The sequence below is a fragment of the Etheostoma cragini genome, chromosome 10, assembly GCF_013103735.1.
Source record: "Etheostoma cragini isolate CJK2018 chromosome 10, CSU_Ecrag_1.0, whole genome shotgun sequence".
NCBI lineage: Eukaryota > Metazoa > Chordata > Actinopteri > Perciformes > Percidae > Etheostoma > Etheostoma cragini.
Genome location: NC_048416.1, coordinates 21,176,045 through 21,197,096, shown reverse-complemented (window position 1 = coordinate 21,197,096; position 21,052 = coordinate 21,176,045). Strand labels below are relative to the sequence as shown.

Here is a 21,052-nt window from a genome sequence, read left to right as displayed (position 1 = left end):
ATAAACAAAGACCACAAATAGAATTCTTAATAATGATGTTGTTGTCACTTAGAGCACTGAGTTTCATACTAACTGATTGGGGTCCTGTGGACTTCTGATAAAGCCACATCAGTGTGGGGCAGCTCCTGTTCTGTTGTGCAATAGAGGGATAAACAAATCTGTGCACAAAGAAGTGTCATGAATTTTTCATGACTGTAGTAGACTGAGTCTCCCCAGGACCCTGCTCTGAATTCTAAACAAATACACAACTATTAAAGAGTGGAGAATAGCTGATACATTAAGCACAAAACATGAGTCAAGTTGTTGATCCTGATTTAGACTCAGGAGCAATCTTGACATTGTTTTTGTTTTCATTACTTATTGATATAAGTGTTCTTATTGTCTTGTATTCATGATATGACTTGATTTTGTTATTGCAAGATATCAGTGAGCAAAATCTAAATGGTAAAGAAAACCTTGCTTCCAGAACGGCTTGGCCTCATTATACGGTACATCTGAGCTTTAATTTTTCTTTTACACTCTAGAACTACCTTAACATCCATGTTCTAATTAGGATGAGATGCTGTTTTTGCAAACGTACTGATTTGGTAAGGAGCGTTAGATTCCTTACAGCATTCTTTTAAAAAAAAGATTTTTTGTGTAATTTGCAAATTGTTATTGTTAGTTTTGGGCCTTTTGTAAAGTGGACTTTGATTGGAAGAGAAGGAAACGGTGCATGTGTTGGTTTGTCTGTGCACACACAAAATATTGATTCAGAAGCAAGCCACCTAGCCCACCATTTTGCCTCTTCTGTGTCTGGGATCAGTACCGAAATATTCAAGTACACAACATAAAATCCTTTTGCTGAGTAAAGTAAAAATTCTTGTTAATATAGTGATTTGAAAATATACACTTTCCTGGTATCTACGCTCTACAAAGATTCAAAATAAAATAAAAAACAATTATTGAAATGATTTTTTTGTCTTTTTAACCTCCCGATTATACCATGAATCAAGTACTTGTGGAGCTTTAAAACCTTAGAAAATAGTGAAAATATGTCTAAAATACAGTCTTTACGTGATGTGTGTGTATGTATGTGTGTGTGTGTGTGTGTGTTTGGTAATGAAGCCCACAGGGTTTGGACATGAAAAGCAAAGAAGCGATGGAACCCCACGTTGCTTTCCCTTTTTCATCTTTCCCAGTGTGGTCAGGATCCATCACTTCATTTACTATGATGTGGCTCTCTGTGTTGTCTGTGTCTTCCAGGACTCAACACTCTTCCCTTTGATCCAGCAACCAACAACGACCCTCTCCACTTCAGCAGTTCCAGTGGGCAACTGGTGTCAGAGTGTCCTCCTCTGGAAAACACAACCGAGAATAGCAAGAAGAGGAAGAGAGCCAGCCTGCCTCCAGGTACTGACAACAACTCCCTCACATGTATTGCACCATTGCTGCAGGATTACTCTGTGGTCTTAAATCCTCACCGTTTTTGCCCTCAGCCATGTCGAATTCATGCTCAACAGAGAATGCCTCCCTTCATTCAGAAAACCTTTGATACAACATTATTTACCTCGGATTTCCTCCTCCCCTACCTGTACCAACATCAAATAGCTGTAATGGGAATTGTTGCATAATCCCATCATTTGGTGACGGTATGAAAACAGAAAAGTTGTTTAGCCCAGTCTTTGTTGTTTTTGATTGGCTTGCCATGTCCTGAGGCTCTGGTTGTTTGGCCTGTTTGGAGGTCAGGCAGCTGCACCAGGAAACTGCTCTGCTGAGAGTGTGTGCCTGACTGTCTGTTAACGTGCACCACCTGCCAATCAAAACTGCAAACTCTTCAGCTTACACATACACAAAGATTCACACACTCACACACACACACACACACACACAGATACACACACGTGTGTTACAGTGTTACACACACAAAGACACACACGTGTGTTACAGTGTGCTATAATTAAACAGTAATTGGAGTTAGTGGCTAGTAATGTGTCAAATTAAAGAAGGACTTTCTAATTAAAGAAGTACTGACAAATGAATTGCTTTTTAAGTAATAGAGAGAAGAGGGCCCTTAAGAAGGAGAGGTATTGTTCCATGTTCTCTGCTTTCCTGGCGAAGCTAATTGGACTGAATTAATACTTCACATTAACACGGCCTTAATCAGCAATTCATCTTTTCTTCACAGCTTCACGTCACAAGTTCACGTCTTGATCAAGTTTAATTTCATTTTAATTCACTCACCATGTCAAACTATAATTTGATAGTTTTAGTGCTACATGAAGGATTATCAAACAAATAACCAATGTCTGTCTAAATTACGGATTTATTTAAATGCTGTAAGTTACACATGACGTTTAACGTCAAAGGTCCAATGTGTAGGAATTTCATCCGTCTAGTGTTGAGATCATGTATTGCAATCAACTCTCTTTTGCACCACGCAGTTCAAAGTTGGGTAATATAACTACAGTAGCCTTCACGCTTAAAAAAGCTGGTCTCTTGTTCTTTTCAATATCCGTTTTCTTTTTCTGGGCAAAGAAGAAGACTCCTGTTTGTGAAATTTGGATTTTGAATATGTGTGGTCCTCCATGTTTCCTACTTCAAACTTGCCGGGGCCGGGAAGTGACGATTAGCAGCATTGGCAGCACCTGTGGGTTTATCATGTGACAGCAAAAAACGCGAAAGGCGGAGCAGTATATCCTGTACGTTCCTTACCGGCTGACATATTAGCATATTTATTTATAATAACATATTTCAAGATGGCAAATGAATATGGAGCGTCAACCCCAGTTCATGTGAATGCAAATGTAAAATTTCAAGCCAAAAGGAATACTTGGAATTGATGGGTTGGTAAATATTTATGAAAAAGGACGAGTGTGTGAACAGGCAACACCGATTTTGATAATAAAAAACTAAACATGGTTTACACTGGGTCTTTAAGACCATGTGCAAAGGAAACAAGATGAAGTAAAATAACAAGTAGTATGCATTGACAAAACACTTGACTTTTGTCTTTTGAAATTCTTCAGATTAATGGATCAAAGCTGCAGTGTTAAAAGTTTTCCACTGAGGACAAAACCCAGACTCACTTAAGTCCTGGGACTTCACCAATGATCCAGACCACATATTATTGCAGCTTTTTAACCAATAACTTCAAGTGACTACTTGACTAGTGTGTTACAAAACCTTGCTAAAGATATTTTTTCAAAACAGAAAATATTTTGTTCTGTGCTAGATTATAATTTAAATATGGGCAATGACTTCTCACTTGTCAGATCTCCTGCCCCGTGTCAGTCACATTATCAGTACAACCGTGCAGGTTATTCTCTGCCATAGTCTATTAATATTTTAGTATGCTCTCCCATTGTCATACTTACACAATATTAAAGTTTAGAAAAAGCGTTGACATCAACAGTAGAAAATTGAGGTATATTTGTGGCCGTCAAAGCCTTAAGATAAAAGCCTTCCCTGTCTCGGTCAATCTGCACCAAGTTATTTATATCAAATGTTGCTGCTGCGCTCCCGTGTGTGTGTGTGTGTGTGTGTGTGTGTGTGTGTGTGTGTGTGTGTGTGTGTGTGTGTGTGTGTGTGTGTGTGTGTGTAACAAGAATAGTAAGCGCGCTGTGCACGTGCCTGTGCTCGTTTTACTACTAATTCTCTGTTAAAATTCAAAGAAATGCTGCACTAGGTTTTTGTTTGTCAAAGGCACGATCACTTCCTGCTGCCTCAAGATAGTAATATGCGAAGAATTCACCTGAACACACCTCCCTGTAAGACTGGGGCGCCCATCGGCACAAAGATGGGGGCATGTGCATTTGCTATTTTGACGACTCGGGTGCTGGACGAGAGACTGACAACTGCGTCGGTCTTAAACTAGCAAAGACACTTGCATCAGGCTTTGCGCTGGGCTGCGCCAGGTGCAAGATAGAGCCCTATAAGTATATTCCTTAATCTAGCTGATCATCGCAGCAATTACAACTCAGTATTTTCTCTTCCTGCTATGACCTGTGTGTCTGCTGTTTGTCATTACGTACTTATGCGCACCGGTTACTCAGAGAAATAAAATAAGTCAAAAAACCTGTTTACGTCAGATTTATTGAACTGATAACTGGGATGCTCTTGCTGTTTTAATTCCTGCTGTCTGCACGGCCAGAGGCTTGCATGCAAATAGACCTGGTGCATCTCTTTAACAGAGCGGAGAGCTGCTTCACATGCTTCCGGGACGCGCGGCACATCTGGTGGATTAACAAGCATTGAGTTAAATGGCAGCAATTGCATGCGGGTGTCGCAACACCTCCTGAACGCAGCGCAGACCAGTGGAAAATAGGGGTAATGGATAGTTTTTTCTTATTACAATTCCCATTACACTTGATTACCTCTCCTTCTTCCAAAGCAAGATTGACAGCATCCATAATCAACTGGCCAATAGCTCCACTTCCCCCAGCCCTGGACCTCCATCCCCCTCCCCTCCATCCCACTCACTCTCTTCACTCACTCCAATCACTGAAACCAATGTAGCCATCATAATCTCCAGCATGAAGTCTTGAACCTCTCCCCTTGACCTGATCCCCACATTCCTTGCCAAGGCCTGCCTCCCCTCACTCACTCACTAACATAATCAACTCCTCTCTGGCCTCTGGCATTGTCCCCTCCCCCCTCAAGCTTGCAGCCATCACCCCTAAATTGAAAAAACCTGGTCTGGACCCAGACATTCCCAACAACTACAGCCCCAACTCAAACCTCCCATTTCTGTCCAAAATCTGGCTCCAAGTCAAACACAGAATCAACTTCAAAATAGTTTTATTCAAACAACTAGCACTGTATAACCTTGCCCCCCCATAGTTCTCCGACCTTCTCACCCTCCACACTCCGACCCACCTCCTCAGGTCCGCCGATCCCAACACCCTCAAGACCATCAGAACTAAGCTTTGGACCTGGAGATAACGGTCCTTCTCAGCTGCTGCACCCACCCTCTGGAACGGCCTCCCCGACCACATCCAACAGTCAAGCACCCTACCATCCTTCAAAAAGGCCCTCAAAACTCACCTTTTCGAACTTTCTTTTTAATTTTTAACAGACTTTCCCAGTTTTTCCCTCTTTGCCCACATCTCCTGCTTTACCTATGCTTATCCATGCCCTATGTGTCTTCCTTTTCTTTTTTGTCTGTCATGTCTACGTACCTTTGTTTGTTCGTAAACCAAAACTGTAAAGTGTCTTTGAGTGTTTATAAAAGCGCTATAAAAATAATGTCTTATTATAATAATTATTATTATAATCCGTCATGCTTGTGTGCCAGCATTCATAGCAAAACATACACATTTCTTAAACATTACGCAGCTGCATTATATTTCAATAATTGGTTAAAAAGTTAAGAAGGCAACAAGCACACTGCCCGTTAATGTGGTCCATTTAGAATCCAAGTCATTCCAGACTAGGGCTGAACAATATTGTTTTTTAACATTGACACAGCTATGTGCGCATGCGCGATAGTCACATCGCAGGACGTTGCAGTGTGGACTCTAATCCTTTTTTTCTGCTTGATAGAAAAGTAAAATTTCACCGTTCTCCTTTTACATGATTATTACCATTCGATCCTTTTTCTTTATTCATATTGCAAAATATATAACGCATGGGGGAAAAAATATCACACTGTCAGATTTTCCAGTTTGTGCAGGCCTATTCAAGACAAAATGCCACCCTGCTAATTGATTATTTACTAATGACTTTCAAATTGCCACACCAAGACCAAACAACATGCAGCCTGAAACCTACAGTAATTAAGTTGGCCCCACCTCCTGTAAACAGTCACAGGAATTGTTTGAAGTTAAATTGATATTCCGTTGACTCTGCCACGAAATAGAGTCCAAACACTTCACAAAGTGTGACTAACTCAATATTTTCATTTAGTTGAGTATGAAACCGCCCCAGAGAAATACATCATTGAAAATCATGCCCATTTGGTAGAAAATATTCAGTTTGTTTTGACTCTTTTACTACGGCATGTAAAACAAATGCTGTGCTGCTCTAACTTGGACCCAGTTAAATTGAGCAATACCACACCATGTTTTCTTTTAAAACACTACTGTTTGCATATTGTTGTTTTCGCTTGGAGATGATGCACTTGGCCACCGTCCCTGCTCTTTATCTTTTGGATTTTCTGCGTTTATTTGCACACACTGAATGTGTGTGTGTGTGCGTGTGCGTGTGCGCGCGCCTTTTAACCATCCATAATAAGGCACACTGCAAGGATTTTCCTTACTCTTTTATTTTTTTTAAATCAGTTTTACAACACGCCCAGAGATGGCCATTTCTCCTCAAGTCCTGCTGTGTTTAAGATGCAGGTGGTAGAGAGAATGGGATTTTGAAATGCTTTACTTTTTTGTGAAACAAGATTTTTCTCTCTTACAATGAATATAAATGTCAGTTCAGTAGCACCAGCACTAGCTAGATTTCATTATCTAGCACCTGTTATGTTAATGCAATAATAATAAAAAATTATCTTTACTTGTGAAGCCAATCAAAACAAAGTTAAGTGTTATTTGCAAGGCAAAATAGAACCTGCAGAATTAAAAGGTTTTATACAGAGAATACTAACATTGGGGAAAACAGGATGTTTGTTATGTGTAAATTGTGTTATTCACCAAACAGCATTGTATGTAGCCTTTAGTCTAAATCATTCCTTCCTCATAAAACAGTTGCAAATCATTTTTTTAAATCATTGTTTACATGTTTTCTTGCTAGCAGTCTTCTTCTCCACTGCCTTTGTTGGCACAGTGCTGCTTTTCTTGGCATTTTACTGCCACCCCTTGGTCAGTTGAATAGTGTGATATCATTGGCAGGACTGTGCATCTCATCATCTGTATGTTTGGTTCATCTTGTGCTGTAGGCAATGGACTCATTTTCCATTGACATAGTATGCCTTTTTTTTTCGGTATGTCACGTGACAAGTCTGGTGTGGTGGTCAATTGTTTCTTTTTTATGTCTTGGTTAGTCACTCTCTCTTTTAAACTCAGTGCTGACTAATATGAACAAAGGTTCGAGCACCCCTTGGACGGATCTGGATGCTGAGAAAGAGTCGCTAAAGTTATCGATAGAGGCGATATGCATCATAGCATTAGGTCGGAAAAGGGACAACAATTAGTGTGTTCATCCTGGTTCATCCTCTCCTAGAGAGATTTGTCCCTGTAATGAATGCCAATTGTATCCTTTCCTTCTAAAGACAAAGGGCAGATGTTAGTGAGTTTTTTTGTCGAGAGTGAAAGGGGATGTAGAAAAACAGCTCCACAGTGCTACTAGAGACAACACTCTACAGAGAACCTTCAAGGCTGGCATTGGTTTTGCAGACCTGAGAGTGCAAGGTTTCACAGCTGTGGTTAGCAAAGGTCCTGTAACCTTTAGTAATGAGGTGTGTTTTCACTGACTGCACACAGTGTTGTGCCTGCAGCATTCCTTAACTAACATCCTACACCCTTTGCAGTCTACTTTGGGTCAGTAAGAGCACAAACAGCCCACAACAGTCTTACTTAAAGGACCATAACAACATTTGGGAAAGTTGGTAACATTTCCTAAAACATATGTGTCATGAGGACATGCATCTCTGTAAGATAATCAATTCTTGGGAGACTGCACCGATTAACAAGCTTTCAACAAACATCTTTGAACAGTTTACCATATAGACTGCTTCAACTGGAAACTGTCTGTGTCTTTGCAGCATAGAAATGTATTTATATGAAATAGCTCTTGCACGTAGAATGTTTGGCCTTTGGCTGAATGGGTTTCAAGTACTCTTGTAACAAGGTTGTGTAACTGAAAATAATATTGAGTAGGGGTCAGAGCTGAGGCATATATTGAAACCTGAGGGCATGTATATGGATTCGTCGAAAGCACTTTCAATGTCAGGATTCAACGTTGTAGTTTTAACAAATAAAAGAATCTCACAAAGTACTCTCACCAGTCCAATCTCTTTTGCATTAACCTTTAGTGGGAGCTACGAGAGAGGTGTTACATGAAATGCTATTGATCCTTAAGCAGTAAGGTTAAGGTCATTGTGCAGGGGAACAAAAGGATCGATGTTGGCCAACAAGAACATCATGTCATGACATGTAGCAGTAAAGGTTTGTTTGGATATATATTATTACATACGAGCATTGTATGTATCCTTGAGGCCTGACAAACATGTTGAGTACACTTTGTTAGAGTTCCTACATGATGCTCTACATCAGACACCAAACTTTTCTAACTTTTCACTTTTCTGAAGATGTTTTTATTGCAAGGTAAAAAGCTAGGCTTTGTTATGTATAACTGTTAATATTCTTATATTTGTGTGTTCATGTTTGCTGAGCAAGAGTACAAGCAACACTTTCTCACATTCTGGGGAGAAATCTGTGTGGTCTGAACCACGGCCTAATCCCTTCCACTTTACCCCTCAAAAGTAATTATTTAATAGGAAACCACGAGCTCTGGTATTTTTTTGCATGAAAATAATTCCAACGTTTTCTTTCTTCAATTACTAAGGACACAATACTCATAAAAAAGCCTTTTGTTTTTTCTATATGCCTGTTAGTCACTGCCCTTTTACAAGTGTGAGCTGTGATAAAGGTTTGTTTTTGAGATGCTGAAACCTTTTTGTCAGTACAAGATTTCCTACGGGAGTGTGGGGTCCACAAGCCTGTATTCTTTACTCAGGCCTCCTGATGATGAATGTCTTTCAGTCTGACTGGCATTTCCTGTGTGGAGCACCAAAACCCCAGACAAAACTGCACTTCAGCAAGCTGAGTGGGGTTTCTCTTTTGAGAAGGTTTTCCATAATAGTTCCAAAATAACACAACCACAGTTTGTTTTTATATATTTTGTGGCTTTGTGTGTTGAAGGAATGGATTTAAGCATAAAAACTGTAATGTGATTTCATTGACCAACTACTAGCAGGCAAATAGCTGCTGGAAGGTAAATAATGTAATGGGCTACTTCATCTGTCAGAAATGACAGTCCATTTAGATATATGGCTGTCCCGGGGGGGGGGGGGGCATGTTTGCGTACAGAGTGATTGCTGTTGGGAGATCTACAGCTGGAGGTCAGTCTTTGTGATGCTGATGCCAGACAGTGACCCACACTATTTACACTGATGCTGATTGATGGGAGACACAGGATGACAGACTGAAGTTAAAAATTAACTCTTTAGCTCACAAACGTGATGACTGCAGGCATGTAGGGCAGTCTAAAGGGTACAAGTGTTCAGTCTGGAAGGAGAAGCTGCCTGCATCGGCAGTACTGTACTGTATGTTTAGATTGTATATATTTTAACTCAAGGGGAGAATAGGGATTGAAATGCATGCCAAGCTTTTTATTTATCTGGGATTCATCCACTTCAGTCAAAACATAACTATCCACTTGTCCCCAAGGCTCCTCGGAGAGTGATAAGGACTACATATTCCCTGCATGCTGTATGATCAATAGGTTCTTGCATAGGCACTTCTTGCATAGCATTTCTTAGTATTTAGAAAAGTGCTGTATACATTAGGGATAGTGAATTGTAATTATTTTCATTATCAACTAATTTTCCTATTTTATTATAGTTGATCAATCATCCTTTTGTTTATAAAATGTCAGAAAATGCGGAAAATATCTTAATTTCGTGGTTTTGTCAAACCCAAAGTCCAAAACCCCAAAGATGTTCATTTTGACATCATTTAATGCCAAGAAAACCAACAAATGATTAAATCAATTATCAGGAAGGCTAGTATTCAGTTATTTCAGCTCTCATATACACATCAGATGTGTTAGTGATAGTGTTATAATACAGCAATATCTTAATCATTCCAGGTTGTCTGGGATCCAGGTCAAAGTGGAGATCTGAAGTCTCATCCCCTATCCACCCTACTGATCCATCACCAAACAGCAAAACGAAATTGGGCTTCATCCTTTATCCCTTTTCTCATTTCTCATCTCCATTATTTTTAATTGTGCTCTCTTGCTCCCTGTCACTCTTCTGCACGCCACAGTGGTCAAGGATTTAGTGCCACTTCACCCCATCTCGCAAAGCCTACATGAGATCTAAATAATTCACAGGGCCAGAAGGCGCTCTGCTCCGTCTGTAGCCTCACGTAAAAGCTAATGGCTCTAGCTCTGAAAAGATTCTAATATAAAAACAGAAACCTTTTACCTCTTTGAAGAGTTTCTCTTTATCGTTCAGCATTAGACACACAAAACAAAGGCCAAATAAGTTGTCTTCTAGCAGTGTTTTAAAAAAAAATCTCAGGTCTGCTTTAACATAAATAAAATAAAAAAGTTCATCATACAAAAATAATATTCTCAGATCCATTTTTGGGTGATTACCAAAAATCGATTGGACCAATTCTGCAACTTTGCTAAACTGATTTCTAAGTAGAACAAGGTGTTGTATCAACAGCCCCTAAACAAAGAATATCTTCATTACTTCTTTTTTTCTGTAAATCTGTAGGATTTGATAAGTTGACTTTTCTAATAATATTTGGGGAAAAATGTGTTTTTACTCTCACATGACAATAGACAATTAATAAATCGGAAGTATTTAATAGGTTGACTTTGCCAATAGTATTTGGGGAAAAAATATGTTTGTACTCTCACATGACAATAAATAATAAAGTCAATCTTACAGATCTAGTGAACCATAAATAAAAGTTTCTTGCAGCCTGTTCCGGTTCCTATAAAAAGTATAATACACCATACAGAGACTTGCTTGGCATTGAAGCAGCTTTTTGGGTTGGTCAGAAAGATTTCAGTGTAGTAAACGTAGTTGATTGAAAGATTATCGATTATCGTTCTTAAATATGAGAATATGTTGCTCTTCTCATTGTTCATAATATTAAATTGAATATTTGGGGGTTTTGAAGTATTGGTCGGACCAAACGAGACTTATTAAGTCACATTGGCCACAAGGCAATATCTGAATACTTTTTTGACCAAAGTATTAATCGACTAATGCAGAAAATGGTCAACAAATTTACCAATAATGGCAAGATACGGGTATTATCTGTCTTTTAAAGGGACTTAAAATGTGTATTTTATTTAATCTAAGTATTATCTCTAAGACTTAAGACAAGACAGTTTTGATTTAGAATTTTCCTTTTTTCCAAACTGCTTTTTGCTTTGTGCAATTTAAAAGGACTGTACCCTAAATAATGAGAAGAAAAAAAAAACAGTGGCTCGAATTGCGTCCATGTGGGTCTCGCAGATTGTTCCTATTTGGTGAAGTACTTCTGTCTGTGTTTTCATAGACACATGCACCAACATTCACCAGTGGATGAACCGGCTATTAAAACAAAAAACAGAGAAACTCGGATTACAACACACAAACATGTGAGAGTGTGACTTTATTCTGTGCTCAGGACGCCATTACTCCACTATATCTTTAAATATTAAATAATTGTTCGCTGCTACATGTATATTAATGTGCTGGATATCGAGTACAGCCTCTTTTAAGACATTTGACAATAAATGCAGAAAACGTCAATTGAGAATCAAAAACTCTCTAATAGCTTATCTCTGTGTCTATAAAAAAAAGGTTTCACTCTACACATCGCACTTCCCCTCCATCTCAACCCTCCAACCCCCTCCTTATTTTAGTTGAAATAAAATCTGTCATTTGCTCTTGTTGAGCTTGTTCTCTAACAGAGGATGGCCCAAGATGTAAGGGCTCTAAGGGTTCAATTACTGACTTTAAAGCTGTTGAGAGATTTTATCTTTGGTATTTTTCATTTAAAGCCACCAGCAACTGTCAGAGTCCCGCTCGTCTGAGATGCCCTTAAAACACCAAGGAGTAAGCGCTCTTTCGGATGGGTCGGATTACCTGATGAATTATTTATATTGTCTAGGTGGGCAAGCAATCTCTCCAATACACAAAGCTGAATTTGGTTTCAGACTATTTTTTTAACTCATTCAATTTGTATTCCAAAAATGTTTAGCCTACATTACAATATTTGTACCTGGGTGCCCGGATAGCTCAGTTGGTAGAGCAGGCGCTCACTCCTTGACACAGCAGGCCTGGGTTTGACTCCGATCTGCGGCCCTTTGCTGCATGTCATTCCCCCTCTGTCTCCACTTAGACAAAAATTATCTTTCAATATATATATTTTACCTTACCTCTTCTATAATTGGAGATGTGCATGTTGACTTGATCAAAACACGGCACCATGCAGGATATGACATGTTCAGCTCTCATGTTACAGTGAGGCTTGAATGTTTGGGCACCCCAGGTAAAGATTTGTATTTAATATGCATGAAGAAGCCAAGAAAAGATGGAAAAATTTCCAAAAGGTATCAAATGACAGATTAGGCATTCGTAAAATATATCACAAACAGTTAGATTTCATTTCCATCATTTACACTTTTGAATGTCTAATATGTCATTTATTAGAAAACTATTCTTTTTACCTGGGGTGCCCAAACTTTTGAACCCCTCAGAACCTGAGTAGAGTACAGTTTTAGTAGATAAGCAGTTTTAGTAGATAACCAGAAGAAGGACGGACCGGAAAAACTGACCTTTTTCTGGGCACTTAAAGTTGCTTTTCCTGTCTATTTTACTTACCTTTTTTCTCTGTATGGTCCGTGCTCCCTCACATCAGTTTCCTCAGAGAGAAGCTGTATGAATCTCGCTGGTTTTACCCAGTGATATGATCACAGCAGCATGATTACTACAGAGACCCTGCTGTTCTGTGTTTCTTCTACCTACACCTCTCCCTCCTCTGTCCATCCATCTCTCTCCTCCTCTGTCCTTCTGTCTAATATCTAAGCCTCCAGCCGGTTCAACTGATCCACACCAGCTGCCTCTCACTGCCTGACATTAGTGCTCTAAACCAATGTGCCGAACATTTTCTTTGCCTCTTTTCTTATTTATCATCCTGCCACATTTTTCCTAAAACGGTTTAATAACTTCCAAATTGCCAGAAGAAGAATGTCTTCTGCACTTTAGAAGTTCAGTTGCTCAATACCCGCTAGTGTAGCTACTGTTAGCTTTCCATTATCCATAAGGTAACAATAACACATGGAATAATTGCATTTATAGTGTGTGGCAAACATTTTATCATGTTTTTATTCTGCTGCCTCAGGACATACAGATGAATGCCCTCTAACCCACACAGACCATTCAGTGGTAGAACTCACCAGGATCAGATAACCAAAGTCGAATTTTATTGTCTCAACAAGCCCCTTCTCTACCTCTCTAAATGACTAACGCTGCTCTGGATCTAGCTGCTGCTTTCACCTTTCTTTTATTCTGCATCTTCCTCCTTCTCTCCTAGTTGTTGGATATCATCTTCATGTGTGGGTGGAGGAGCAAGCACAGTATTACAAAGTCCTAGGATCGTCTTTACCTACATTAGTTACACTTTGAACACTGCAGACACAGGTTGTGCACATGGGACTCGGGATCTACACTTTTGAAACAGGACTTAAATTCTCTTTTGGAAATGGATGACCTAATTATCCCAGCCTACAGTGATGCATTTGGACATAAAGTAGAATAATGAAGAAGTCAATAGTGACACAGTAGCTATGGGAAATCTAGACTGGCATCAGTAAAAAATAATTACAAGGACAAAACCCCAGTGGAGCATGTCGATGAAATATATTGAATGATTTCTTATTTATTACAGCAGTGTTTTTTAATATACATGCTAATTAAATTGATCAAATAAGAAATGCAGATGGTTGCTGATCTGACTACAGTTTCCCAGACTGCACAGTGGGAACATGATTTTGCTTTTTGATGTGTCAGTTCTTATTTATTGTGGAGGCATCAGGGTATTCTAGCATGATGATGTTTGTATCAACTCAGCAGTGGCTTTGTTAGCAGCCTTCTGACGTCCCTGTCTGTCTTGACTTCCCCCTCAGGTATTGTATTTTATGTATAAAGAGGGCCAATAGGTTCAATCTAAAGTCAGCACATCCCATGATTAGGGTTGTTAAATTTCAAAGTTTCTTGAAATGGCATTGACTGGAATACTGTTTAAGCCATTTGTCCAATCCACTGGGAGGGATCCTCAAGTTTGTTGAAACAACTTTACACTCCTTTCCTTTCACTTCTGCCTATCTATTCATCCCGTCATATTACATCGGGTCTTGTTCTGCCTTGATTCAGCGGTCTTCTTCCCCCTCTCTTGCCAAATTTTAAACAATTGTTAACTTGACCTTGGCTAATTGTAATTTGGTAATTGGAGTCTATGATTGGGTGCAGCTGGTTTTCTTGCGTTATCCAGTGTTGCTTATGTTGATGATGAGTTGGAGGTTTGAGTCACTATGTGGTAGAGCTAAAACAATTGTTGGTATGTCAAAACAAGCAATACAAATGTGCTAATAAAAACAAATTGCTCGGTAGGATTTTGTAATTGGCATTCTTCACTATATTTTTGATATTTTATAAACCAAATGGTCAATGGAGAAAATAATAGGCAGATTAGCTGTACTGAAAATAATTTAGTTGCAGCCTTACTCTTTAGTTTTTTACAATTTTATTTAACTTCTTAATTACCAGCTAAGTCCTATTGAGGTTGGAAGCCTCATTTTGCAAAGCAGACCTAGCCAAGACCATGGTATAAAACGTTGCAGACACACAACTAAACAAAACTAGGATAAAACTTTACTAAAGGAAATGAGACTCCTATAATAAGGTAATAGAAACAATGAACACAGAACAGAAACTCACTAATTTTGTAGACTTGAATTTTGTAAACACAAAGACTTTCTTCACATTTTTTTCGACGTATGTGTCATAAAGTAATAATTTTAACATTAGGTCTGTAAAACCACTTCTCAGAGAAATAATGGAGGTTTTCCCAGAGTGGCTTTAGAAATAAAAATATGAGTCAGTCAACATATGGACAGCGATGCATGCACGCATGTTGAGCCCTTAAGGCACATTCTGGCTGAATACAGAGAAAGTTGTGGTTCGGCCTTTCTCTCACTCACTGCCATAATTTTGGGGGTCAGCAGTTAACCCTTGCTGTTAATGTCCAGTGGGAATGTGGATAACCACACAGGAAAAATGTCTTTGCCATAGTGTTGGTTCTGTTTCAAGCCAGTGGAAAGAAGAGTTTACTAGGCATCAGATGGTATGCTTTATGTTGCTGCCACTGCAGTTATCTCTCATGGCTCCAGTCAACCATACCTCCATTAGAGAAATGATGAACTATTCAAATAACTGCAATGACCTCCATTCTGAAAGCTTTACTAGAGAAAGCACCAGACCATAGTTCATTCATTGCTCCATGACTCTGGAGGTCACTCTCTGCTTCAGTCTTGGATGTGATCTTAAAAACTAGAACATACTGTTATGTGTCTCCATTAAATTTCAATGACCAATGGTGCAATTGATGTTGACAGAAATGTGCCTCACAGCCATTGGAGTGACAGTAAAAGCATAATGGATTGTCATCCCCTGTTATTTTTATAACAGGGGATGACAATTTATCATGTTTGTAGGATTTTGAATTGCATAACAGTGCCAGCCAAGGTATATGTTCTACAGTGTTACAAAAGAGGGAAGAATGCCAATATTAAAAGAAACATGAGGTTCTGTACATTTATCGGATTTCATTGTCTTCATTGAGCTTAGTGAACAAAAGTTCAATGGGAACATTCATTTCTGTGTGAGGGAGGCTTAATGTGAGTGTAGATAAACAAGTATGTGCAAGGATTGTTGTTGGTGAAAATTAGAGCTGAAACAATTTGCCAATTGAAAAAAAATGTGATTAATTTTGAATGAATAGACAGAAAAACAAACAATGGATTTGTTCTCCACTCTTTACGAGTTTCAGTTGTTCTGGAAAAGAGATATGCAGCCATAATCCGGAATAATGTTTGTCTTTGTTGCTATAGTAGTGTCTCTGTATGTGCTTGGTGATTCTGCTTTAATGTGTTTTATTGTGTGTTTATGCACCTTTACCTGTGTCTACTGTATAAGCTGCTTGTGTTGTGTTTTTTCTAATGGTATCAACCTGCCAGCTGTCATGATCTGGAATAGCCGTATAATATTACTTGTCTATGCTTATGTGTTTTAACAGACAAAACAAAAACAAACTAAAATGTAAAAGACGATGCAGAAGCATGTCATTGATTCTTTGGTTGAGACTGGTGAACATATGTTTATAAGCGGAAATAGTTCATCTTACCTGTCATCCATGTCAAGAAGCTGTGAAAAAGAGAGAGTAATCTCTCTATTTCTTACACTGTAATCAATCTGCGAAGCTTGTCTTATAAAGAACTGCATGCATTGTGTTCCACACTTCTCTATTTTCTTTGATTTAGTTTTTAAAATCTTGTGTAAGCTTTTAAAGCGTCTAAACACACACACACCCGGCTGCTACCAAGTGAATACTGAAAGGATTTTGTGGGCTTCTAGTCCTCAGCTGTCAAAAACAGACTAAAATATTTCAGTTTTTCAAAAGTGTAAAGTCTTTCTGGGCGACTTGCTCTTTTGAAACCCTGCTGTACCTCCAGCCCTTCTTGTCACAACATTGCACCGGCAGCCGTAACTGTGACTCAAAGAAAGCTGCCTGGATAGAGAGGCGTGGCTAGATAACAACCCTGGCAAGTTCACTGAGCTGTTGACATTTCCTCACAGCAACTCCTGTGGTTCTAATTGGCTACCACTGATAAGATTCCCATGTTGTAATTGGCAGCTGCTGATAAGATGCTGTCAGCTGCTGCAGCAGTCAGCAATGTCAACAATGACAACAACTCAGGAGTTGGTGGGCGGATGAGGCTAAATCCGGGGCCTGAACCTTCTTTTACAGAGATACTATACCAGACAGGGATTGGCATACTGGCTATGACAAACTTTTAGACCAGAAATATACTGTTTTAATGGCCCTAAAACATATTTTTACTTACTGTACACTACTGGTCAAAAGTTTGGGTTCACTTAGAAATTGCAATTGCACTCCATGATAGACGAATACCAACTGAGATCAGTTGCATTGTTTTCTTAACCAGGGCAACAGTTTTCAGATTACAATATGTGCTTACTTAATTGCAAAAGGTTTTTCCAATGTTTCTTCTGAAAATGGGCAATATAGATATGGCAGTATAGATCAGCCACCCACTCAGATCTGCTGCTATTCTGTGTATAATAGAGTGGTATGGAAATTTGTAAGTGACCCCAAACCTATGCCCAGTATTGTAAATACGGACACTATTTCTTTTTGTCTAAGTTGGAACAGTGTTTGATTATTTCACAACAGACATTTCTGTCAGTGCTGTTTTATCTGTACTATTTTCACTGCTTTGATTGAGGCTAATTTAGAAAAAGGCAAGACACATACTTTATGCATCAATCAAAGTTTAGCACTGAAATCAAAATGACTGTATTGAAACGGAAACTGTATTTATGGGTTGTTAACGTGTGTTGCCAGGCCACTTTTAATCAAATCTGATGAACCAATATTTCCACATTAAATTATTGATTTAATATTAAATGAGAATGTTTCCCCCCAATTTTTAACTCTGATTGTTGTTCATTAGGTGTGTATATTTAAACCTGCAATTTTACTTGGCCACTTAAAATGAGTTATATTTTAAATGTTTGACTTTGACCATATGACCTTAGCAATAAACAAGTTGTTCTTAAATGTCGGCAACTGTCGTTTTTATGCTCTTTTTTTCGTTGTTGTAAGTATTGGTTCAAGCAGCATTTAGGTACTGGCAATGTTTTTAAAAGAACTGTTTTAGCACCGGTATAACTGGTATTAAAAGAACGTTACCAAACCCTAATAAGATCTAAGCTAAGTATGAGGTTTTGAACCGGGGAACAATGGTGTTGATGACCCATCTCTGCCATTATGAGGTATACACTCATAGACCCATTCTTTGATTATGTATCTATAGCGTCTTCTATCCATGTCCTGGCGGCACCAGGCTTGTCATGTCTCAGAGATTAATTTTTCTGCCATACCCCAGTGCTGTACTCCGTAATATACACCTTATTTTGCTAAATCCAACCCAAGCTTTTTTGTGGAAATGTGTTTCCACTTGGCCATATTTCAGGCATTACTCCTAGATTTAGCAGATGTTTTTGCTGGCAGAAGTTGTTTAAAGTATCTTGGGCTTCAACTAGAACTGCTGATGAAGATATTTTTGTGCTATTGTGTCCCTAGCCTAGATCTCGGTGTAATTAATACACTTAAAGTCCTCCCTTCTCTCCTAATCTAACTTCCTGTATGTCCTCCATGAACTGCAGGCAATTGTTTCTTATTGTCTGTGTCATGCACAGAAGGCATCTTTTTTTATTAATCTCAAGGAAGTAATTATGCTCCTTGTTTTTAGTTGAAACTGCGTGGTGGACAAGCTGCTTCTTGTGATATCTTTTTACACTGCCACAGCTCCCAGAGCCTGTCTAAGGGAGGGCACATACGCACACAAAGAGTAAAGAAGCATATCAACAGAGAGAGAGATGCCCCCCTCTCTCAAACTCAGACTGGACACAGATTAAACTATAGAACTAGACAGTGCTATTCAGATCACTTACTTCTCACCTAAAATGTTTTCAGAAACATTTTTTAGTGCACTGATTAGCAGTAATACGAGTTTGTGGACAGGCAGTGAGCGCCATTCAATTTTTCACTATTCCGGAAAAAGCGCTGATCAGTGAACTTGTTTATATACATATATATTAGCTGGCCTTTTAAATGTAATACAAGATTGTTTGTTACCAGCCAGCCGCATTGTTGCTTTTTGTGATGTTCCCCACATTACGTCACCCACTACCGGGGGTGTTGTTGGCCGTGCAGTGCATTCTGGTAGTTCTGGTAGGTTTTCTACCCTTTGAGCAAAAGGTATTAACACCACTCCTTTTCTCTTTTTTTCTCTGGCCATGTAGCACCAAAACATGTTTCGCGCCATTCCCCTGCATAGACAGCTTTTTTAATATGATGTAAGAAAGTTTCCCAAATACAAAAAAAAAAAAAACTGACTGCATTCAAGGTGATTCATTATACATTTAGGAGGCAGAATTGTGAAAAAAAACAACTAGGTCTGTCATAGACTCGTAATTTCTTTTAAACATTTCACTTCAGGAGTTTTCCAGTTGTTGATTAACCGTGACCATCAAAGATGTTTTCTCTCAAAGCGTGGCATAATATAACAAGCTATGAGGGCTTATGGCACTTTTATTGCCTTTACCACAACAAAGAATGACAGTCCCACAGCTTTTTCCGGAAGCCAGGGTCTCTTGTTCTGACAGTTTAAACTTCAAAGGAGAGAGAAAAAATAGATTTAAAGAAGCTCTCCAGTCTTTTTTTTTTTTCTCCTAGAGAGTGTCAAGCTGTCCTTCAGGCATCAATAGACACATTCAATTTATGCGTCTTGTACTAAACAAGGGTTTGGTTGTGAAGTGAGTACTTGTTAAACAACAAACTTCTGCAAACTGGACACAGGCTGTCTGGATATTTTACAGTGTTAAAATCCCTGAGGATTATTCATCTGATGTAATTTATTGGGTTTTGAATCCTAAACACAATTTTGTAGTTAAATGTTCACCGGTTAAAATCATATCATCTCAGGAGGCCACCTTAATGGACATTGCTTGGGTTCTGAATTTACCATTTTCATCATGTCCTCAGATTTCTTTAGATTAAACATATATCCTCACACTTATAGTTAGAAAAAGAGTATACTTCTTTTCTCCTCTACATCCTCTGGTGAACAATATGGGACAAGAAGAATGACAGCACCGAAGAGGAAATTAATTAGGCCCTCAGAACTTCACAATTGGTCACTAGAGATTTCTGTCTGTGGATCTTCTGGGGAAAGACTGTAGATTTCACCATGATGCTCTCTTTCCTTGAAGTCTTCCCTTCTCCTCCTTCCTCTTATAAAATAGTTTGCTTAATGACAAATCAAGACTTGGGTAAAGCTATTTAAACATGCTTAATGCCCATAGCCTCCTTTTTGTTTTGAAAGATGATGTGAACAACCAGAATATTATGAAAATAAAATTAAAAGGCAATGAATTGTAAACGCAAGAAAAGAGGAGAAAGTGCTTGTCCTAATGAAGTTCTCAGCAGGTCACGATGGTGCTCGTTGTATTGATTACGGCAACTTTTCAGTTTTAATTTTCAAACTAATTTAATGTGTAAACTAGTGAATTGTGACATTGTGTAATTGTGACCTTGTGTAATAAAACCGAATTAGATAATGAAGGTTAAAATCCGTTGAAAGTTGTACTGAGGAATGGAAGCAGATTCCATTTCTAAGTCTGAACACTGAGACAGACATAAATTACATATAAGCAGGCTGAACAATAAATCCAAGAATGCCAATCTCATGTCCCGGCTGTAAATTGTTTTGAATAGCACTAACCTCTCAGCACAGAGAAGGATTTTTAGTCTGAGACAGCTTGCGTGCTAGACATCGCATGTGGGATTAATTATTTTGCACATCTGTTCATCTTCCCATTTGATTTAACTGGCTCTGTACAATAGACTATAGGACAGTTTGGATGTGATGTATTGTTTTTGCCCTGAATCTGGAGGCTTTTCTTTTATTCTCCTTGTCCAAGTCACCATCTGATACAGCCTCAGTTGGCAAACACAGCTTTCAGAATTGTTATTGATCCTCTGTCTTTGCTTTGTGTTGCTTTGGCATTGTGTTTTGGTCATTAGAGTCGACCAACAAAGCCAAGAAAACACTGAGATGCTTAGTTGCACGTATTAATAATGGGCTCTTGTGGAAACATTAAGTGACAGAGAGATGTAGGACATTTAACAAATTCCCTGGCAGAATTTGAACCCAAACCCACACATGGTATGCATCATTGCATTTGATGTTCTGAAACCTGAAAGCCATGGCATTGTGTGTGTATTGTTTTGTGTATTTTCTATAGGCCTATATTTGAGTAGGTGTAATTTTATGTGTGTATTTAAAGGTTGTGTTCATCGTCTACTTACTAAATTGATAAGATGCATAAGGTAAAACCTTTTCGAAACCTCCTGTCAATCCCTGCAGGTTAAATAGTAGTCAAATAGACTGTTAGACTATGAGAGGGGCGGCTGTGGCTGAGTGGTAGAGTGGTTGCAAGACACTGATCCCTGAGTTGCTCCCAATG

The 21,052-nt window shown here is 38.8% G+C and overlaps 1 protein-coding gene across 5 annotated transcripts in view; it reads left to right on the top strand.

Moving 5' to 3' along the window:
- Window positions 1–21,052, top strand: part of enox2 (ecto-NOX disulfide-thiol exchanger 2) — a 157,247-nt gene that overhangs the window by 74,981 nt on the left and 61,214 nt on the right. For 3 of the 5 annotated variants that reach the window (XM_034883364.1, XM_034883362.1, XM_034883363.1), the window contains one exon: window positions 1,246–1,392. The exons of the other annotated variants lie outside the window; for them this stretch is intronic. In XM_034883364.1, coding sequence (XP_034739255.1) covers window positions 1,246–1,392 — 147 coding nt within the window. The remainder of the gene's footprint in view (window positions 1–1,245; window positions 1,393–21,052) is intronic. 5 annotated transcript variants of the gene reach the window in all.